Here is a 23,128-nt window from a genome sequence, read left to right on the forward strand (position 1 = left end):
ATTGTTTTGCTTAATTAGTAAAAATGCAATTTTTACAAAACTTTCTTTTTCATTACCAGAATGTGATGTTGTCATGTTTGTTAAATCATCCTTTGAGTCAAATTCAGTATTATTTGCTGTGAGAAATTGAGACAAGACTCTGAAATATATATATGAATATCATAGTCCTGCTCAGAGGACCAGTAATCACAAACTGGGACTTCCCTTTTGCAGACTTAGGCCACATCTCTACTAAAAAATGGTGCATCTTGAGGTCCGTCTGGCCTGACAGACATATTCCTCAGCAAGGCTTGCATTTGTACAAGTAAATCTGTACAAGGAGTACGAAGCATGGTGATATCATTTATTTCAGAGATTTAATGGGTGGTACATACACACCATCCTTTGCTCAGCACTGAGTGGGTGAGGGAGGACCTCCAGTCCCCCGCTGCCATGGGGACACCTCACTGATCAGAGTGGGGACAGTCCCCAGACCGTGCTGTTGCTTGAGCCCTGCATAGCCAATGCTGGTGAGGAGGGTCCTCATGGGCAGGGACGAACGCTGTGCTCAGAAGTGTGCCAGCAACTAAACCAGGCTGTGCAGCTCTGGTGTGCTGCCCAAGATAGATAGTGTCTTTGCCCCACTTGGTTGACTGGAGTAGACAGGACTTGATGCAACTACAAGGATGTCCTCGGGTGAGTCATTAGCATGTGATGTGGACATAAAGTTTTGAAACTAGTGTTGAAGGCATCACAGTGGCATAGCTTTGTGTCTGAGAGGAAGAGGAGCATCATGGATCTGTCAGCAAAAGAAATGCAAAGTTGTTTTAGCAGAAAAACACCAAAGTGCTCAATATGTTAAACCTGCATTTTTTAGGAGTTAAATGTATCAAAGATAAACGAGCAATAGTGAAAGTATTTTGCTGCATGTTAGGCAGGTTGGGCTAAAAAGGGATGTGGGTAAAATCCTGGCAGACAGAGCACAAATTGCGGTTTCCTTTTTGTCCTTAACTGGACTGTGGCTTCACCTTGGGACTTAAAAAGCTGTCACTGAAAGCCATGGCTGGCTCAAACCCATGCTCTTATTTATGGCATGCATTGGGATGCATGTCATACTAAAAATGTTTTACTGACCTCCTAAAGATGTGCCATGCATGGAGAATTGTTTTCACTGGATGTAAGGAGGGCATTTTATCTAGTTATTAATTCCTGAGTCTTATCACAGTGATAGTCATCAACATACGGGAGAGGCCATATCTGATTGATGTGCAGATTTCATGGCTTTCCCTTGTGTCCCACTGCTCAGGGGTTCCTGCCCTGTGCTGCCGACAGCATAACTCATTTTAACAGCTACGTCACCTGCTGGAGGTTCAGAATAATTCAGTTTTTGTCCAGAAAAAACACATCTCTCAACATTTAATTTCTAGAAAAAGCCTTCAGACATTTTCAGCTGTCCACCCGAGATATTAAGAAGGAAGGGTTTTATTGTGGCAGTGCTTAACAAAATGAAATGGTGCTCACGTCTATGTGGTAGGGAGGTTTCAGCTTCTCCAGAGGTAAAAGATGTGTGTCAGTGCTGAGCCTGGGGTCATATCAGAGTGGATGGTTGGTGCAGTGTCTGTCACAGAGCAGACACTGCTGCACTGCTCAGAGCCAGCTCCAGCCTCAGCCTTGCAGCAGCGACTTAACCTGGCTTCACCCATTTACAAGTAAAGAAGCTGATTAAGATTGTTAGGTTTTAGTTACTGTTTGGATCATGACAAGCTATTTTCCTGATACATACTTGCCTTTATACTGTGTTCTGCACTTTGAAGAAACTTTAAAAGAACCTTTGGAAAACAGGTGCTGCACTACTTCGTGCTTAGTGCACAGACTTAACAGCAAGGACATACATACGCTGCTTGTTGAAGTACTGGTACAGCACCTAGTAGTTGATTATTTGTTTCTGCTTAATCTGGGCTAGGGCAGAATGATGGGAAATGTTCTTTGAATCGTCACATTACATCTTTCAAGAAAATAAACTCCTGGAGATTGGGCAAGCAGGGAGCAGAAAAGACATCCACAATTAGGGTGCTAAAGGAGTGGAGTTGCCTTGAATTGTTTCCAGGGTAACTGGGGACTTGCATTCACTACAGATCTTCCAGCACTTGGATATTATTCTGAAAAATCAGAGCACCTACGGAGGTCTGAAATCGGATTTACATGGTTTTTACCACCTAAATTTAATTAGAGAAGTCATGAGTTAATAAAAACACTACAATAATTTCTGAATCCTTGAGAGGAGTGAAAAAAGTGGACCTAAATCTGCCACATTGAGATAATTAAGCAGTGTCAGGCAGGACTCAAGGTTCCCCAGTGCTTCAGCAGCTCCGGCGTGCTCAGAACACCATCTCCAGTGCAAATTAAAATGGGAAAGGAAAGGACTGCCGCGTCTTCCATCTGCCTTATAATTTCTTCCTTTTTGCTGCTGCTTACAGAGGAAATTGCAAAAACCAATATAGCTGTGACCAAATATAGTTTCACGTGGGAAACAAAAGATTATCCAGAATTCCTCCATAGCAAGAATGGTTTGTTTAACAACCTTGCCAGCATTTTAGTACTAACGATGGTGATTCCAGGGTCTGTAAACCTGTGTACATCCAGCATTGCTTTTACATTTTACCATCAGCTTTAAGACTACCAGCTACTGTGCATTTTCTTGTCCGTTTCTTGCTGTTTGTTGCTGCAGTCTGATGCATACATCACTCACCTCATAGGAGCCCTTTGGAGGGCTGCAGTCCACACCATCTCGTTAAGGACACTCTGTGGCCAGTTAGCCACAGAGTGTCTGAGAACTCTGTAGCTGAGTAGCTTAGGGCTGTGGGCCCAGAAATACCCCCAGAGGTGGGGCACTGGCCCTGGAAGTTGAGTTGAAATTAGGCTGGTTTGGGAATGCTACATTGACTGCAAATGAAAGATACATTTCTTGGCTTCTTTGCTCCCATGGTCATTTTCCATTGGCAGAGTCTGGGTGATAGCTCATGTTGTGGTGCTTATTTCCTTGTACAGCTCTATAAACAGTGGCCTGAGTGGTATCAAACTTTGTAACTATGTCCTCAAGTCTGTTCTGACTTACTTAAAAAAAAAAAACAAACAACAACAACAACAAAAAAAAAAACAAACAAAAAAAACCCCACAAAACACAAACCAAGGAGATATTATTATACTAATTTTTAAAAAGCAAATGTTAATGAGTTCTTCGTTAAAATAGTGAATGCATAGGTTGAGAATTGCTACAAAAATAAGGGGATTTTTTTTTTTTTTCTTTTTTTTGGAAGTTCCAGGTGGCCCAAAATAAAAGCACAACAGATAATGTTACACATACAGAAAGATAAAACCTGCTAGCAGTTTATCTCTGAAGAGCAAGGGAATTGACTGTCACTCAGAAAAATGATACCTTGTAGTGTGATTTCTTTTGCAGAACAGATACAGCATTTCAGGAGCAGTAAAACAACTCCACCTGTCGAGCAGTGACATGTTCACTTCAGAACAGCTTCTCGGCTGGTCCTCAAAGATCATCCCGTTTATAAGGCTGAGTTTCTCTCGCAGTCCCAGTCTTGTGGCAATGGCACGTGTGTGCCAAGCTCTGCTTCCACCCTGCCCACCTGCACGCTGCTGTCAATGCAAACTGGGCCCCCTCTCCAAAGAGTTCACGCATGCTCCTGCCAAGCCTGCTGAGAACATAGTATTTCATTTACCAGTGTAAGCTGCTGCTGGGAAATGATCTTGGCTATAGCTTTATAAACCTTTTGGGAAGGTTTGGAAAGAGACTGAGGCTTATCTGCAGCGGCACTGACATGAGTGGTCTGAGCTACATCTGCTGTTCTCTTCCCTATTCTGACGATACTCGTGGAGCATAACTGTCAGGAAACACTTCTTTTCCCTGTATGGGTTAGTCCTCCTGCCTGTAGAAGTTTTGGTACTGAGACGCAGTGACCTGGGAGAGTTGTGTAGCCTGGATGTAAGAGAGGAAAAAGGCTGCCTGCTTTGATAGCAGTATGTCAGTTGGATGAGCGTAAGCTTCTTGTAAGTTTAAGTAAAGACAGTAATCCCAGCATGAGTAAAATTAATGACAGATCTATTTCAGGGAGGTCAGAATTTAGCTTACAAGCTTTGATCTTTTGCTGACCTGAATTTTGTGGGAGATGCAAGTTTGACCATTGGTTGATGGTCAGCTAAAACTGCTTTTATTGCTGTAGAAATGAGGGGGTTCTTTTGTTCCTCTTTATGAAGTGATGTAGCTGAAATTTCCTTAGGTGCTAGTTCAAATGTAGAATTTACAATCTAAACACAGAAGAGCAAGTATGTAACAAGAATATGGCATAGAGCATGTACTGGGTGAATTCTGTTGAATAGTTAAGAAATGGTTCTATAAAGAAATAATTTTCTATAGAGAGAAAATAATCAGAAGAAAGGATACATTTCAGCTACCAATTAGAGCAATCACAGCACTCTGTAATAACCAAATTAAATAATAGATTTCTAGTAATCTGTGGCCAGGAAGGGAAATGGTTTGGGGTTTTTTTTCTTGTAGAATGCTCATGTCAATCCAGCAAAGAATTATTCAGAGGGGAGCCATGAGTCATTTTTCTGTTCTATAGGTGAGGAGAAAGATTTGGAAATACTGAGTCTCCTTTTAATTTTCTTTTTGTCCCAAAATTTAAGTCTGCAAGGAAAGGATCATGGTATCTTTAACAAGCATGAAAAACCCCAGACAGTCAAAGCCCTTCAGAAGCTTCAGAATAAGTTGTCACACAGATCTTGACAGTTCAGATGACCTAAATGGGTTTTTAGACACCTACTGCATGATCGCCTGTCTGCTTGGCAGACAAAGATGTACACAGTCTCCTTGTCTGTCTGTCTCTTTTCTCTCTCAGGCTACGGACCTTTGCCATGAATGCCACAGTTGGGGTAGTTTCTGCTTTGATTTGTTCTTCTTAAGTGTGTTTTGGGGCTTATTTGATGTGGATTCTTTGCTCTTCTTTTGTATGCTGGTGGTTTGCAGAACTGATCTGCTTATCCGCACGTGGGACAGTTGGATTGAAAGACAGCATCTGCTCCCACAGCAGGGGGTGAGGACTGGGTCACACTGGTAAAAGACCTTGCATCAGATCATTGAGGCAGAGGAGGCATCTTGCACTTTACTGTCTTCTGTTTGGCAGTGTTTTGGGATGAGCTGGGATTTTACTGTTGGCCAAAACAGTCTCCTCTCCTCTGAGGGATGAAAGGTTTTGTCCTCAGAGTCCCAGCTCCTGTGACCAGAAGAAGAACAAAGTATGTCATGCTCAAGGGTTGGTAGGACATAGTGCCAGCACTTAGTTATGGGTGCAAAGGAACAGTTGCCGCAGAAGCAGCGGCACTCAAAATGTGGTGCAGGCAGACTGCTTACTCAAACCCACAGTTGCTTGGCAGGAGTGCTGTGGCAAGAAGTGTCCTGCCAAGCCATGAGCTGGCATGCTGCCCTCCATTCAGGCTCGGACTGTAGGCAGCCAAGTGACCAGCAGCTGTGGCTATGAATAGCGGGAGGGCGTTAGTCCAAGAACAACAAGAAGAAAAGCTTCTTCAGCTACATATAGAGGTTTTCTTAGCTTTTCCAGACATGTCTTCCCATTTCAAGGGGAACTGGAAGGTGGAAGGTGCCGTAATGCAGCCACCCCTTTTGGATCCTGTCCACTGGGATCCCCCAGTTACACGGTTCTGGTTGGGGACATGTTGATCAGTCTATAGCTGCAGTAGGTAGCAATGTGTTTGCTTGAATGTGTAGAACAAAGTTTGCTGCTGCAACGAGGGGGTCGTTCTTTCTCTGCTCTCTTTGTTTCAACAAGACAACTGAAGCGACCTGTAAACAATTGTCTTCATCCTGCAAATGGCTTCTCCATCAGCTTGCCTTGCTAATGGCTGCATAAGGACTGTTTTTATCTTTAAGCATGCCAAAGTGCTTGAATGAACAAGGTTTACAATTTTCAGAGGGGTTGACAGATGTCAACAGGGGCTTCAGATTCCTGGCCCTTTGTGCAGCTCTGTAGATACCTGGCGAGATTCTGATTCCCCATCCATTTCCACAGACTACTACAGCCTGGAGATGTATTCCGTCGAAGGTAAACTCAACCACATCCCCAAAAAAACCCCAAACAAACAAAAAGTCTGAAATTAATTATCTGGGAAATGGCACAAAGCCACACAGTAAATTTAGAGCTGGGGTGTGCTTTGCAGAGGTTTCACTTTGAGTGGGAACATGCATAAAGCTGTATGCTCAACATCCTAAGTGAAATCAGCTGGGAGGCAGAACAATGTCCACAAAGTCCTGCCTTAAAAAGCTCAAGGGCATCATCAGTGTTCGTGCAGCCACACTTCTTACTTGGATGTTGAACACTGGGAAGTGATTTTCACTAGTCTGTCATAGAAAGTTAATGTTTTGGGACAGGCTCATGATCTGTCTAATGGCTTTTCTGCAGTAGCCTGCAAGATCCTCACCCCAGCATCTCTCATCAGCTGTCAGGCTGGTGGAATTTCCTGGCTTTTGAAGTGGAATTTTGTGCTTGAGGTCCAGGGAAATGGCAGCAAGGACCTGGAAGAGAGCATGAGCCAGGCTCCCTGCCAGCCACAGAGCTTCCCTTGCCATTTGTCGTAGAAATACTAGCTTTCTAGCCTGAGAAATGGCTCTGGGAAATAAACACTTGTTCAACACTAGTACCTTCAGGCTGGGTATCTCAGAGAGGAGTATCAGCAGCTGGGGCAAAGCACCCACCACAGGGCTGATACTTCTCATCGTCTTTATCTTGTCTGTTGAGAGGCAGGATACCATCCCTGGGAGATGTGGGAGCACTGATCCTAGGGGTGACATGGCATTAAGGACTACTATCTGTGCACAGGGGCACCCCAGGCCCTGTCAGTGATTCGTGCTGTGGTTTCTCTGCTGGCAGCATCCTTGGTGGGCTGCAGCTAAGCACCTTCCTGAAACAAAACCTAAACTCCAGATGTTGACCAGCTGCATTCAGCTGGACCAAAGTTCTGCCCATCTCGACGGAGAAGCCAGACACAAGTCCTTACAAAGGCAGAAAGCTGGGATGAAACTGGAAAGATCAGTCCCGCAACGTAGCACCCCAGCTTCTAGCATCAGGCTCAGACATGAGCCTTTCTTACACTAAATAACTGAGACACAGTGAGAGTCACGTAAGAGTCAAGTGTCTTCATGGAGGAACTGCAAGATGATTAATGCTCCAATATCTGCTTAATTACAAGTGCATGTCGGTCACCAGATGACATCTAGGCTGAATTTAAAGTCTGAATCTTTTCCTGTGAAATATGATCCAGATACCATAAATGTGATAATGAGGGATATGTGTGTTGATAGCTCACAGGGATAAAAAAAATTACTAAGAGGTAGTGGTTTAGAAATAAGAAGTCTAAAATACCAGGTGTTGTCCTTAGTGTATTTCTAAGTGGTTTAAAACTAATCTAAAATTGTAATTTTTCTGTGAAGGAGGTATATAAAGAAAGATAGGAGGTGATACAGCTTTGTCTGAAGTTACCCGAGCAGATAAAACGTGCAGACATAACTGTGCTTTGTGAGAGCCATTCTGTACTTTCAAATAGTTCTGATGAGCTACTTGCTTTTATAATCTTTTGCAGGGTGAGGCCCTGAGGCTGTATTATTATCCAGTAATACTACTGCATTAATGTGTAGTTCATGTATTGTAATCCTGACTTAAATATAGCTCCTTGCCAGGCAGGGTGAGGCAGCAGGTGGGAGGCTTCTAGAGGGGGTAAACAGAGGTGTCTGGCTCATGACACCTTCGGTATCTTTCAGCAAACACCAAAAACCTTGGCAGGGCTGCTCTGCAAGCGCAAGAGTTAATTCCATTTAAATGTGAATTGAGGGTGGCAGGCTGCAACAGCGTTTGGGGTGGCTTGGGCAGGCGTGTAACAGCACCATGGAAGTGTTCATTGGCGTTGCTTTGGTCAAGAGTTGGTAGTGGGGGCTCGTGGTGGTCTGGAAGGTCTTGAGGGCTGAGAAGACTAGGCACAGCCTAGTGCAGGGTGTCGGGCTCCGGAGCATCACAGGGCAGGGATGCGGGCGTTGCAGTGGGGAGTACTGCGGTGGGGTGGCAGTCTGCATGCAGAGTGTTGGTCTGGGGTTAATTTGGTTAATATTGTGTATTTACAAGGTGTCTGGCTTCTGTGGGAGTTTCCCGTGGCTTTTTGGGATGTGATGGAGCCTGGTGCTTTGGGGTGTGTGGAAGTGAAGGTGACGAGTCTTGTTCCTTGCTGGTGTATGGCCAGCATCATTATTTTGTGTCACATTGCAGTATATCTCACCATGGGTACCTTCAGGAGGGTCACTGGCCTATAACTGGTTACGCCTATCTTCTCCAGGGTAATACGGTGTATTACTGCAGTGCTATATAAGTAATTATTTGTAATACTATACTGTGTGCAAAGAGGTAACCTTCATGAGTTTATTTCTGATTATGATTTGGGTGATGTCAGTAGTTCAGCTTCATCCACTCTATGCTTAACTCTCAGAACAGCTATAATCTTGTCTCCTTTTGCTTTTCATAGTGCACTGATTTAACCTCTTGTCAGAAGAAATAAAGATTTGTTGAAAGGCTAGAGTTATATCTTGAAGGCTGCCACAAATAAAACCAAATTTTATACTTTATGCAGTAATTGTAGAGGATGTTGTCAAGGAGGGCGTAGTTGAAATAATTTTTAACATGAACATCTTTAGAAATAAAACTTTACTCAGAGATTATCGATTTAATTATGGTCACATTAGCTGCTTCCTTGCTTTGGTTGTGTGTGCAAATCTTGGACAAAGGGTGGGGAGTTTTTTCCTATTTGATGTGAATTCACTGCAGTTCAAGCTGCAGCGAAAATGGATGAGATTCCGTTTGAACCAGCCCCTGGCCAGAAAACCAGTGAGCATGACTCAAAGCTGCTATACAGAGAAGGAGAAGGTGTTAATTCATCCAGGCTTTAAACTGGCTGTTCCTGACACAAAGTAGCCTGGCAATCATTTGACATCAGCTACCCTGCAGAGCAGAATAGGACAATGTCATTGTCTATTACAGCTGGTATCAGTTCGACTTTGAATTTAAATGTGCCAGCAAAATAAGAGAGGCACCCTTCTGCTGCCTGCCGCACCTGTCTCAGTATCTATGGAGTTTGGGCTCTTACTAGTTTTTAACTTGGCACATTCATGGCATATTGGGTATTTATGTCTTTGAATACTGTGCAACAAATTTCCATGCCATTCTTTGTAGCCCTGGGGAACTCACACATGTGGATTGGTTGAAGAAGATAGCGTTGCCGTGGTGCATTTTTCCATAGCAGTAGGTAAAGGGTTAGTTACTAGTACTTGGACAGTTGTGATTTTGGGATGCACAGCCACTCAGGCTGGCTGGTGGTTATGCCAGTATTTGTGAGGAACTTACTGCGGCAGGGCGGGGGGTGTTGTTTTCTTGATTGGTTGGTGTTTGGGGTTTTCTTAAATCCATAGCTTGCTTTTATCAGAAAATGAAAATCACAACATTTGCTCATTTGATGTCTTACTCATTGCCATCTCCTTAGCCTGCCAGTGTGGTATTACACAAGTTACTAGTAAAAGAAGAATTAAAAAGTACAGGAGCAGAAAGACATGAAAGACTGGAAGGAGAACTGCATGCTGAAGTCTCTTCTGGACACTCTGGTCAGCTGGCATGAGTGGGATATACATCTCCCCTTTTTCTCCTCCAGCAGGAGGCCATGAGGCTCATCCTTTTGGAGCCAGGATGTTCTTTCTCCTTGTCGAGATTCAAATAGCCAGCAATTGTGGAAGTTCCTTCATAAAGCTGCAGTCCCCCTGTACCTCTAACTTACCACCTTACTCAGAGCTTTGACACCTTCAGCCACCATCAGCTTTCAGAGATTATGCTCCAGTTTTGTTTTCTAATATACAAGTTTGCAGGAAGCCACAAATGTCCACTGGAAGTCCAGACAGCATCAGAAAGCTGATGCAATTTCTCATATTGTATCTGTCATCCCTTGCTCATTGTATCTCTATTCATATATTCCTGTTTCTAAAATCTCATTCTTGTTGCTATGGTAAAAGCCTGCCTAAAAAGGAAGAATTATAGCAGCAAGATCCACTGACCTACAAAATAATCAGAACATAGTTGCTCTGTACAGAGCTCTGCTTTTAAAGTAACTGGTAGAAAGTCTGTAGTGGGAAAGGGAGATGGCCAAACTACATAGATTTGCATTTAGTCAGAACTCCAGCTTATGGGCAGAATTGCTGCTTCTGGTCAGTGAATCTCTACAACTTGTTTCCTATATGCAGGATTTTCCCATGATTTCAGTATTAAAAGTAGTAGACACCCAAAAAGGCAGTCTTGGGATTTTGGTCCTGTTACTGACCTTCCAGCTCCAATGTGATTTTCTCCTCTATGTACATGAATGTCATTGATACAGTGTTGTATTACAGTGGCTTATCCTTGCTGGAGGCATGGTCCTTTTCCAACAAACTGATTTGAAATGAAAACCAAACCATGATTTTTTTGGTTCACCTCCCAGACTATAAAAATGGATGGTCTCATTAATGATTAATACAGCAGCTGGTAGCTTAAAGGAGATCTGGAAGAAAATATTGCAGTGTCTCCCTCCTCCAGTAAATGCATTGGCTCACACTAAATGTATTTTGTGCTCACACTACCTTATTTCAGTATACACATTTGAATTTCAGCAGCGTGGATCTCTGCCTTCATACCTGCTTTAAAATCAGTAAGGATGCATTAGCTCCTCGTCGCATCAGATAGATAGATACATTTTTGTAGTGTTACTACTACTACTAACTGGTTTGCAGTTAGCAGTGTTTTTTAGCATGCTTTTCTTTTTCAAGCCAGTGAGGCATCTAAGATTTCCAATATCATCTTGCCTGCAGCATGGTTACATCATTAGGAATCAAGTAAAAGTTCACAACAATTTTGCATTTACATCGACATCACTTCTGGCATGTTGTTTTTGTATCAATAAGTCCCTGTTATAGCATGAAACTGTTTAAAAATACATATGTGTATTATGGTCACAAAATGTTTACTCCTGTGTTTACTCCACAATGTTGGATTACGCTGTGCCTGGGCAGCTGACAAAACTCTAATGAACAGGTCTTTCAAAAGAACCAGAGGGATGTTTTTAGACTCAGTGTTCCCAGAAGGTGATTAACTGCTTAGCACTCGAGAAATAAAAGTGCTAAAAAAAAAGGGAAAAAAAGGAAAAAACCTACCACATAGCAATTGTGCACATAGCAAATGGTGGTAAGAAATCTGGAGGCTTTTCCCCGTTGCTCTAGATGATAACTGTGAGCATATATTCTCTTCTAAATTGATTTTTTTTTTAATGTTAATGAGTGTAGCACAGTCTCTGGAACGTTGTGCAGATCTTCAAACAGCTGTTTCTATATATATGTAAACTTTTCCCTCTGTATTCACTGTAAAATATTGATGAATCCATTCATAGTACACCAGTTCCCTCCCTGGCAAAGATGGGGCAGATACAGAAGCTCATTTGTTCACAGATATGGTGGATAATGCTTCCAGAGTTTATCACAAGGTTGTTTCCATGGTGTACATGATGATACCAACCAGCATGGTCCACCTGGCAGTCAGTAGGCTGATGGTGGTCCAAAGGCTTCTTGTTTATCCTGCCATTTTTCAGGGCAGCAGAAGGAGCTGCTGCTCAAACGGTTGCATGCCACCTCCTGTAAGGAAGTGACTCCAAGTCAGATGCTGTGCTAATGCCAGAGGTCAGGAAGAGGATGGGAAAGGAAAGAGAAGGCAGGTGTTTTGCTCACATGAGCCCAGGAGAGTCCTACTCCCTTGCCATAGCTGCTTGTGAGACAGGCAGCAGGTGGGAGGATGCTGCGGCATAAGTCAATGGTGGCAGAAGTGAGAGCTGCCACTGCTGTCTCCCACCACAGGATCTGAATCCAGGTCCAGCTGGTGCAGCTGTGATGCTGAAGTATGCTGGAGTGTTGATAATTTGGGTTGGTAACACTTAATTCTCATCTGCTTTCACTGACCTGAGTGGATATGTGTTTCTTTCATTAGAGATCCGAGCTCAACTCATCGAGCAGCAGAAATGCCTGGAGCAGCAGACTGAAATGAGAGTGCAGCTTCTTCAGGATCTGCAGGATTTCTTCCGCAAGAAGTCGGAAATAGAGATGGAGTATTCACGAAACCTGGAAAAATTGGCAGAGAGGTTCATGGCAAAAACAAGAAGTACAAAGGATCATCAGCAGTACAAGTGAGAGAGGGTTCCTTCCTCTTCACCCCCATGTTAGCCATTGCTAGAGTGCTATGCCACTCTCTGCTTCTGCTGTTTTTGAGAACTGCTAGGCTGAGCCAGGTTGAAAGGCATATTTAAAATTCCCGCTCCTGTTTAGCAGCACAGCAGTTCTCATTGCAGCTAAAGGTAGATGGGTGCCTAAATACTGTTTTGTTGATATGGCTCTCTGCAATTATTCATGTAAGCTTTTGGCAAGTGGTTTCAGTTTCTTAAAAGGTAAGCTGCACAAATATTACCCCTAACCTACCATATGGAATTTAAACTGCTCAAAATATAGACAAGCATCTAAAAGAGATGCAGAGTCCCAAAAGGGCTTGAAAGCTGTGTGCTGATCTGTTAACAGTGGAGTTGATAGGATCTGAAAGTGTCTAAATAAAGGTTAATCACCATTACAAAAAAAAAAAAAAAAAAAAAAATTTGGCAAAAAGTCATTAAGAAAGAAATCTACTTTGATTTCTTGTTACATGTGAACTTGAGCTTCCTCTTGACCCCTCTTATTCCAAGAAATGAAGATGATGTGAATGTTATGCCTTGCTTATGATTTAATGTATCCCTTTCATGGCATAGTAACTTGTGTGTGAAACAAAATTGGTCAAGTAGTATCTGGCAAAACATGTGTACAGCATGCTTTCTAAAGTGTTTCAAATGCATTACTTGCTGGCGTAGCCTCATCTGGTTATTTTCCAGACTTGAGCTGATTAATGAATGCATTCACCTGGCCCTGTTATGCTTAGGGGTATAGAACAATAGTCTATATTTGTAAAACCAAAAAATAAACTACTTTTTCCACTGTCCAGTCAGTGATGTGCTGGAGATACACAGATAGAGCTTTTGTTTCAGGACAAAGGTCTTTTCTAAATGCATCTGGCAATGGAAAAGTTAATCCAAATACAGCTTGCACAGTTCAAAAGAGCAGTAGTATATATTTCTTCAAATGCAGTTAAGTGGCATGATGATTCTCTGAAATAACCAGAGTGTGCTTATGTCACCGCTTCAGAGAGAACTCTGGGTTTTATTCAGCTTGTGGAAAAATCTTTTTGCCTTGTGCATATAAACATCTGTCCTCGTTCTTAAACATGGACTGGCAGATGTGCGCAGGGGTTATTGATGGGGTCCTGCCTTTGGCTTTGTTCTGCACCTCTCTGCTTTGAGAAGAAGTTGCAGCAAAAGTTACTTTAACTGGTGGTGCCCTGTGCTGTTCCCACCATTCCCCTTAGAACAGGCAGGAAGGTCTGAGGGATTGGTTCTGGGACATGCAGAAGCAGTGAGGACCTGGTAATATCAGCATGGCTCTTTAGGGGTGCTCCTGGTGGCTGACCTGGCTGATAAAACCCAGAAGTTCCTTGCTGTAACACTTAAGATGTCCATCCCCAACAAAATGGGGAAGTTTCCTTAACTCACTCCTGATTCATAGCAAAGCAAAACACTGATAATTGAGAAAAGGCTTTTGTCTGTTAATCATTTGTCACTGCTTTGGTTCTGAGAGTAAAAGCTACAGGTAGACAATTAGATGAGGAATTACAGGGTATGTTTCTAACAGTGAGAAGAGTTAATTATTAGAACAACTTACCAAGAGTTGAAGGATTTTCTCCCTCAGTTCATCACTGCCTCTGCCTGTTTTTATCTTCACGGGCTTGATCCTTTTGACTAGAGGAATATCCCTGCACAAGAGGGGAAAAAAAAGAAGAAAAAAAAAAGAACAGCAAGTTTCTCAAGCACCTAGTTGCAAGGCAAACTTGAAATTAAAATTTCAGTAAAGTCAAAAGGCAGATTTTATAAACAGGTTATTGTTGGCTGTGAAACTGTTGTTGAACTACATATATTTTTATTTTGCTTTGTTTAAAAGAAATAAGAAGTCATCTGTGATTTTGCTTTTTGCAGTATTATAAGCTTGGAGTGGGCCTACAATACCAAAAGCCTGACAAGGAAATTCTGAACTGGACTGCTGTGAAAAAGTCTGGTCCTGCTGTTTGTCTTGTAATTGAACCATCTGGGATTGGCAGTAGCACTGTATTTATGGATGCTGATCACAGAATATGTATGCTTGTGACATAAACTACTTTTAAGTAGTTATACAAATCCATTGCAGTGAAACAGCTACACCTGTGATATTAGTCATGAAGGATTTGGGATGCGCTTGCAGTGCTTGTTTATTTCTAATGTCAAAGATTAATTACTGTTACTCTTTCAACAGTGATCTTTATGGATTTTCGAAAAAACATGTGCTCCATCCATAAGCAATTGTGAGCTTTGTGGAAAGATTTTTTTTTTGTACTTTCAGGTGGCTTGCAGTGTTCAGAATTCTTACACTTTTTCTATACCTTTGTGTCCATGCCTCATGGATTTGTAAAATGTATCTTAAAAGTGATCTGAAGCTTGCCTAACCTGAGTTATTCCAAGCATGGATTGACCGACTGTTCCGAAGCAACCATTTTTACAGAACAAGTTAGGACTGTAAATGTCAGGGACATGTTTGTATTAATAATGCAACTTTTATATATCTATACATAATACATATGTGTATCTTCTCCTTAGGAAAGATCAGAACCTCTTGTCACCAGTGAATTGCTGGTACTTACTCCTGAACCAAGTGAGAAGAGAAAGCAAAGACCATGCAACATTGAGCGATATCTACCTGAACAACGTGATCATGCGGTTCATGCAGATAAGTGAAGACTCCACCAGAATGTTCAAGAAGGTAATGCCTCTCCTGCAGTTCTCCAAATGGGCTTGCAAGATGCGTGAGGGAGGCAGAAGTGTCCTAATAGGTAGCATTTGAGGAGAAGATTCAGCACACATAGCATAAAATCTGTTTTAGCACATGTATAAATTCTTCATGACTGTTCTCACAGAGCAAATCCTTAGTGCTGAAATGCCTGGGAACCTGCCGTGTATGCTGGTGACCTGAAGAGCTGAATTGCTAATATCCAAAAAGCAGGGAAAAAAGCCTGTTCTCTCAAAAGCACGCTTGTCTACCCATGCAGAAAGGAAACAGTTTTCACTTAGGACTCCCAAAATAGTAATGCGGTATTAATGAATTATTTGTAAAAACAGTATTTCATTGTAACTCTCTTACGCGAGAAACAGATTCAAGCCAAAGTAAGGGTGTGCCTCGTGGCATAAAGATGGTAGTGTATGCTGCAGTGCTCCTAAAAGTGTTTCCATCCCTTCTCAATATTAAATACAAACATACACTTTTGATAACATTTCTATTAGATCATTTAAGCATTGTCTCTCTACATGTTTGTCCTTGTTATGTGCCCATTATTTGTTTTCATAACACATACAATGTGTAAATCCCTCATGTGCTAAGCAAGCGCTCTGGGCAGTCTTAGTTTGAGATCTGTGTAATGAGTTTGTAGTCATTGTTGTTACAATGTTCTGAAATAAAAATAGATTATAAATGCGTATCTGTTGGTCACAGTGGGATGCTGGTAGGCAAGCGTCATACTGAAAAGAGTTCAAAACCAATAAAGGTTAAAGGAGGTAAAGTGTGTGACTAAATGATGGCAAGGGTGCCCGAATAATATTTTCAAAACAGGGAACTGATTTCACATATACCTGACCACAGTCCTATATAGGTAGCAATGAGATGGGAAGAAGAATCATTTAGGGAGCACATAGGTTGCACTTGGAGGAAAAACATAAAAACGTGAATCAAATTTATTAGTGTACATTAAAACCTGTAACGGTAATAGAGTTGAAATTTATAATTTCTTAATCAGTAATGGTCTGTTCATATAATATATCTGATGCATAAAACTAGTTCACAAACCACTAAACTTACTAATTTGAACAATTATTACAGCAATTAAAAAGACAATGGGAAAAGCAATTTGATCATGCTGCAGTACTATGTGGAGATATCTCAGACTTGCATGGACAAGTAGAAATTTTTTTATATCGAATCTGGAATAGTTTTGCAGTTGTTTATTTCATATCACAGAAATTTCTTCTTCACTAGGTGTACATTATTAGACTGGCCTGCTTGCTTTCAGCATAGTTCAGTTCTTTAGCACTGGAAATCTTGTTTTTCCTTCCCTTCTCTCCAGGTGGATTGTACAAAAAAATCTAGATAAAGTTTTCTGTGGAGAAGTGTGTGTCCTCCTTTATTTACTCATAACTTATTAATGGAGATTGCTTCAGCTTATCTCTCAGAAGGAGGAAAATACTTGGACATTTTTAGTGCATTAACAGGAAGCATATTGTCCCATCTTCCTGACAGACTTGTCTTTCCTCCATGTTGTGCCCAGGAATGTGCAACATTTCAATTTTTCCCTTTCTAGCAAAGCTTCTTGAAGAAGCACAGGCAGCTGCTCATGCTTTTTTATTCATAAGTTGGATCTTCTACAGAGGAATTAAGAGAAGGGAAATTGAGGGAGTCCTGCTGTGCATAACCTGGAGCTCACATTAGTGGAGCCCAGATCCTCAACAGCCCTATCCTGACTTTCAGCAGGGTTTGCCAGCTGACTCTCAGCATGAAAGTGTCACATCAGTCAGCTCTTAGCTGAGGTGGAGCATGGGCAGAGTGAGCTCACCAAAGGCTGTGTGAAGGGATCTGAGCCAGCCTGGTAATGTGAGGGGCAGGGTGACAGGAAGACATGTGGCACCTCACCGTGCTGTAAGTGAGCTTCATGGGCATGTGGCCTGAATGTGGCAGTGGTTGTTCACCAGTATCAGTTCTGAGCACACATTTTTAGGACAGTCTGTCAGGAGCCAATACTTCTTTAAGAAAGTTGGTATTTCCAGTAATTCCCTATGTGCACGGTTCTTGCTGTGGTGTTTGTGGCAGAGTAGTGGTGATTTATATGTTGTTATGCAGAACTGATTATACCTTGAATAATGAAACTCCAGTTTCTCTTCTGTGAAAAGGGAAGGGAGTTATGAAATGAGGTGAACAACATTGGACAGAGAGAAAACCAAGACCTGTGCAGAAGGTGAAGCTGTAGCAAATGACTTGCCTTACTGGTGGAGAACATAAGCTGTCTATATCTATGTTTAGTCCAAATGGGCAGCGTCAACCGTAACAGTCTTTAAAGGTCCCTTCCAATCCAAACCATTCTGTGATTCTGTGATAATTTCTGTCAGATGTGAACGAGCAGTCTGACTTAAGATATGTCACAGACTGCCTCAGAACTCCTTAATGGACGTCCACCAGGCAACAGGAAGAGATTAGGTGCAAAACACATGTGTCCTGTACTGCAGTCCCCCTTGCGGGAGGGAGGTCACAGGAGCAAAGAGAAGTGCACTTAGAATGAGAAAGGTGACATCCAACACTCTCCTCCATCAGAATTGTATTCTCCCTGAAGAAAACAGCATGGAATTTGTTGGAGATCTGTAAGCATCAAATAGAACATTTAATCAATTTCTGTCACTTTCTGTAGGCTACTTTTGAAAAAGACTGGATTTGGAATAAAATTCTGTCAGAGAAAACCATAATCAGTCTCAATGGGTGTCATCCCTATGAAAGCATATGGGATTTGTTCACTGTTCACAGATTTCTGATTAAAGACAAGCTATATCCTGCAGATACTTCTACACTTGTGTCTGATCATACTATTCTGTGAAACATGTATTCTTTCTAAGTAATAAATGTAAATAATAAGAACAGTAGTAACGTGAAGAATTCAAAATGAAGACTTAAGTCCATGCTTTATATCTTACTGCAGTCCGTGGTCAAGAGCAGGAAATACACCCATCTAACATATCTGTACTTCATTGGCTCTCACAGCATTGCACATAGGAGCATTTAATGTCTTTCTAAGTAATTTCCAAATACCAGCTAATCAAACTTCTCTATAGTCAATAATTAGATCATTTAATTATATATCTTGCAGTTACACCTAATAGTGTTATGCATCACTATTATCATCTTGTTTTAGTTCTCCCTCAGTTTTGCAGCAGCAGCTTCTGCATCTTTAGAGCTGCTTTAGCTCCACTTCCATGTCTGGAGAAAGGGAAAGTGTCTCAGTAGGTTGCCCCATTGCTCACAAGCAAGATGAGGAGACAATAGCAAAGTCACTCTGAGCTTTTTGGCTCTTTCTGCTGCCTTTTTTTTCTCTCCCTCTCTCCTCCTGAGAGGATGAGCCTCCCCATTTGTCTTCTCAGTGGTAACCCTTACTGGCTTCTTCCACCTCACTGGTGGGCAATTAGGTGCTCAAATGAAACTTTTCCATGAAATGAGACCTATATTTTCGAGAAGGATACTGTTTTGCATATTGTCCTAAGATTGGCCCCAGCTTGAATTGTAGTAATGAATAGATCAAATAGATTTCCTAATTTTGTGGCCATGCTTACCAGTATTGTTTTGTTCCCTCTCCTGCTGATGTCTCCTCTGTGGGATACAGCACAAAGTCATGAGTATGTAGCAACCCCTTTCTCTAGTCTTCCTGTAAAAGGTGTATGTAGTACCCAATGTTGGTCTATATGAAATGCAGTGATGAGGGCTGTCTGTGCTTCTTGATCTTTGTACCTTGCCCTTGTCTCTCTGTCCGTTCTTTATTCTGGTTCTTCCTTTTGTGTACATCTATATACATCTGTCTCAACATTTGGATTGCTTTGGTGAAATGATCCCTACTGGTTCTACCTTACATTTTCTAATGGGCCGGGATATATCGTATTCAGGTACCTGATTGTACATGGCTTTCCTGTCTGGGTTGTCCCACTTAACATGTAGATATTCATGATTTTTGTTCTCTCAGGAGCTCTTTGTCACTCTTTTTTTCCAGGAGTCAGGAACCAGCATCTGTTTAAATGTACTAAATGCAGGACAGAGATAGGATCTAGTTCAGAGATTTTGTGGCATTTATCTGATTATATTATGTCAGGCCTCATACTTCCAGATAGGCACTTAAGCTCTTCTTTTTAGTTGCTGGCATATAAAAGCAGTACAGATTACTGTTCATGCCTGGCCTTCATGCTGCACATAAAATTACAAGCATAAAGTAGCAGAGTTCAAACCTTGCATACTTGCATGTTTCTTCAGGCAGATGGGGTAGATGGCCTCATGGGGACAATTAAAGAATAAAGTAATAAGGAAAAATGTCAAGCAGAAGGGAAAAATATTATGCAGAACATTTCATGCAGTGATTTTGGTTACCCCAGCATTAATAATCAACTGTATAAACACATACCCACAAAATCCTTAAGCAGATTTGTATATTTATAATTTATAAACATGTATTTTCTTTGGACAGAAACCGTAATGAGCCAAGATGAACATATCTTCGAGTGTTTACAGTACAAGATGCTGGAGAAGCCAAGCACAATAAATATTTTAGTCCCATAATCTGGCTATTAACAAGGAATATGACTACCTGCCAAATCTGTCTGGTGTTACAAAGATTGTGGCATATATTGAGATTTTTTTGCATGATTTCCTTAAACATTTACAGGTTTAGAAGGATAGCAAAACTATTTGTTGCTATATACTGGCATTTTAGTGTGTGTTGGTTATATCACTGTCACTGCAGCTCATCAAAGCTCCTTAAAAGAAAGGTTTGCACATCACTTCCCCCAGGGACCAGCAGCAGATTCATTTAAAAGCGATAGTCACAGAATATTTTCCCTAAATGATGTAACTTAGAGTAGCATTGTGTGTGCTAAATACAGACACTAAAGAGTTCCAGGAAGAACTGAACTGACTCTAAAATTTCAGTTTAAAAAAAAAAAGAAGAGAGAGAGTAAAGTTTGGCTACCCAGTTATGCTCTAACTGAAATGGAAAATTCTTACAGACTTCAATGAAAGGGTATTAATGTGGAATAATTCTTTCAGCTTCTCAGGCATTAATCCATAAATATAAATCTTGATAACATCCGTAGGAGCACTGATGTGTTGGAAGTTGTGCACATACTGAAAGGGAGGCTTAGGTACACTTATTTGTCTGGTGCATGGGCATGATCTATCCTACTATCAGGTGGAAAAAATATACTACTTTCTCTTAATGCTTTGCACCAGATTAGTATTTTTAGGAAGAGTTTTCATGTGCTCTAACATTTTTGTAATGTTCTTTGTTCTTTTGGTTAATAGATGCTAATACGTTTCTCTAGGACATAGTGAATAAAGATGCACCTCAGTGATCGTTTGTCAGGTTTTAATGGCCCGATTAGAGCTATCAACTCAGCTCCAGGAAAATGTGTGCTGCATCTTACGTACTGTTGTTTGGCTACCCTGAGGAGAGGCTCCTAGAGGAGCACACAGTTCAGACATGCTGAGCTGCTGCAGGGGATAGGTAGCATAAAATAGAAATAGGAGAACCATTAACCACTGAAAATAAATGCACCTTTTATCTGGTGCTCCAACATATATTACACACTAAAAGCCCTATTGCTTGCCACTCAAGTCAGTATTTCTTGATCTTAAATGCTAATATGAAATGTGTTGGTTCTTGAAAATAAATTCCTTTTACACTGCTAAAGTAACCAAATTTCCTGATTTTTATTTGTCGGTTCCTGCAAAATCTTTCATTAGAAAGAAGCAGCAACTGACATGTCATCCATCACTAGAGGCACTCTCCCCAGGTTAGAGTCCCCACGTGAACTGGTGGAAGGATGACTCATCTGTGATCCTGTGGCATTGTTAGGCTGTCTTTTCCTAATTTTTACTCCTTTCACTGATCACCTCCCTCCCTCTCTTTTCACTTCCCATTTTAAAGCCTTTTCCAAAAATATATCCCTCTTTCCTCTACTGTGATCTCTTCCATTCACTTTCAAATTTACCATTGATCAGTGTGTTGCCTGAAAGAGATCATGTATGCATGGTGGCCAGTAAATCCTGAGGGCTGGACCGCTTGTGCTTCGGTGCTGGACGAAGCTCTACAGGAGCAAAGAGAAGAAATGGGTAAACAGCGATCATTCCCTGAATCCTCAACTCTGCTGTATGTTTGCAGTAAGGTGCAACCAAAGAGCAGAAGAGGAGGGTACATCCTTCAGTGAACGTCTGTTTGCTTTGCTTACGACAAAATCTGCTAAGAGTAAAGAGAAAATTGGCTTGAGGTTTTCTGTCTCACCTTCTCAAACAAACTTTTGCACTGCCAGGTTAAGGCATGCTGCCTTGGAATCAGTGTTGCTGTATTCAGTGCTTGAGTTGTCGTGAGCTTTGAGATATTTCATCTTCTAGTCTTGATGTCAACCATCTTATTTGTCCTTCTTACTGCTAAAGTGATTGAAAAATCAGACCACTCATATTCAGCACTATAGAAACAGCTATCCAAGAGAAAACAGGTGGCCTCCACTTCTTGGAGCTTGGAGGAGATGTGTAAGCTGTTTCAGAGCTGTGCTGCTGACTTTTAAAGGCAGGGTGCCAATGTAAAGCAATGAAAAGCAATTCAGAATTTTTGCTAAAGCTTTTACTGTGTTTCCCTACAGCAGCTTGCAAATCTGCAGTCCTTTTCCAATTCTTCACAAGCACGCCGGGCACTGTTATGCATACGAATTTTTGTCCTTAAAGGAAAATCATCTGATCATTGCAAAGAAATAAGTAGTAAGCCTTATGTTCTAGATAGTTCAGTAGTAGAGCATACCTCATGAAAAATACCAGACTTTGAAAAGTATAAGCACTAAGGAAAGTTTGCTAGTAGTTCTGTGTAACTCAAATTCAAAGCCTCCGTCTCACTGTGCCTTACCTACTACAGCTAATGCCCTTGGGAATACAAGAATTTCACTGTAGTGTGCTTTAATTTATATTTCTAGCTTCTTGTTGGTTAAAAATCATCTTGCATGTAAGAATTGGAGTGAATACTCATAACTGATATGGCAGGTTCTTTAAAATACTGTCCAGAGTTCAGAGTACAACAGTAGGAATAGGAGAAATAATTGAAAACGCTGTGTTCCAGCTACTGTATGTGTCTGTTTCAGCTCCTGGAAGACACAGTGGGTGGGATGTGTGGAGTGGTTCCTCCTCGTTCATGGGCGTTGCACTGGAAATTCTCATTCAGAAAACCATTATTCCTGCAGGTGTTTTAGCAATGGCCAAGTATGTGTTAGCAGCTTTGGAGATGAGTTGTCCCTGAGGATTTTCCTTTGGCTTCTATACAAATACAAAGTACTTCTCATAGCTAAGGCCATTATGTATTATGAAGTTGGAGTTTTTAGAAGCTGAGCTAATTATCAATTTGTTCACAGAAAATAATGCTGACATTTCCAGCATGGATGTTACAATGCTGAGCATTGCAGAAGAAATGTAGCCAGGCTGTTTGCCAAGTCCCGTAGTTCTATTCTATAGCTGTTTTCCAAAGGCAATGGTACAAATGCTTTCAATTCTTGCACAGTTGCCACAATTTTCATCTGATTGAACTAGTAGGGACAACAAACAAAGGAATATATCTGAATGAGACTCAAATTAAATACTTTTATTTTGACATACTTGCTTTTGTTAATAATTACCACTAAGTATTTCTTTTTTTTCTGGGTCAGAATGAAAGTAAAGACACAGTCCAGAAAAGCTAAACAAAGCTGTTTCAGCAGCCTGCTTTGTGCAATATTATGCAGTATCTGTTTCAAAGAGGATCCACAATTATTTCTTGCATAAATATTTAGATAGTTGCATGTGCTGAGAAACAAAGACTATTATAGATGTAAAATGGGGAAGGATGTCCCTCTAGAATATCACATTCTACATGGTTTAGTTTTTGTATATATCATAGCAGTTATAAAACAGTACACAGTCTGTTCCATTAAAAATGCTTATAACATTAATCCTGAATTTCACCCTTTCTGTTGGCACCTAATTTCCTGATGCTTCATAGAAAAATATCTCAAATTTCTTCTGGGTTGCCTTTTAGAAGTC

General features: G+C 41.2%; 1 protein-coding gene across 2 annotated transcripts in view; it reads left to right on the top strand.

Annotated features, from left to right (window-relative positions):
- The window catches only part of SRGAP1 (SLIT-ROBO Rho GTPase activating protein 1), a 141,932-nt gene that overhangs the window by 57,516 nt on the left and 61,288 nt on the right, over nt 1-23,128 (top strand). For both annotated transcript variants that reach the window (XM_030479477.1, XM_030479476.1), the window contains exons 2-3: nt 12,105-12,300; nt 14,878-15,040. In XM_030479477.1, the coding sequence (XP_030335337.1) occupies nt 12,105-12,300; nt 14,878-15,040 (359 nt within the window). The remainder of the gene's footprint in view (nt 1-12,104; nt 12,301-14,877; nt 15,041-23,128) is intronic.

Source organism: Strigops habroptila, chromosome 3 (assembly GCF_004027225.2).
Source record: "Strigops habroptila isolate Jane chromosome 3, bStrHab1.2.pri, whole genome shotgun sequence".
NCBI classification, from domain to species: domain Eukaryota; kingdom Metazoa; phylum Chordata; class Aves; order Psittaciformes; family Psittacidae; genus Strigops; species Strigops habroptila.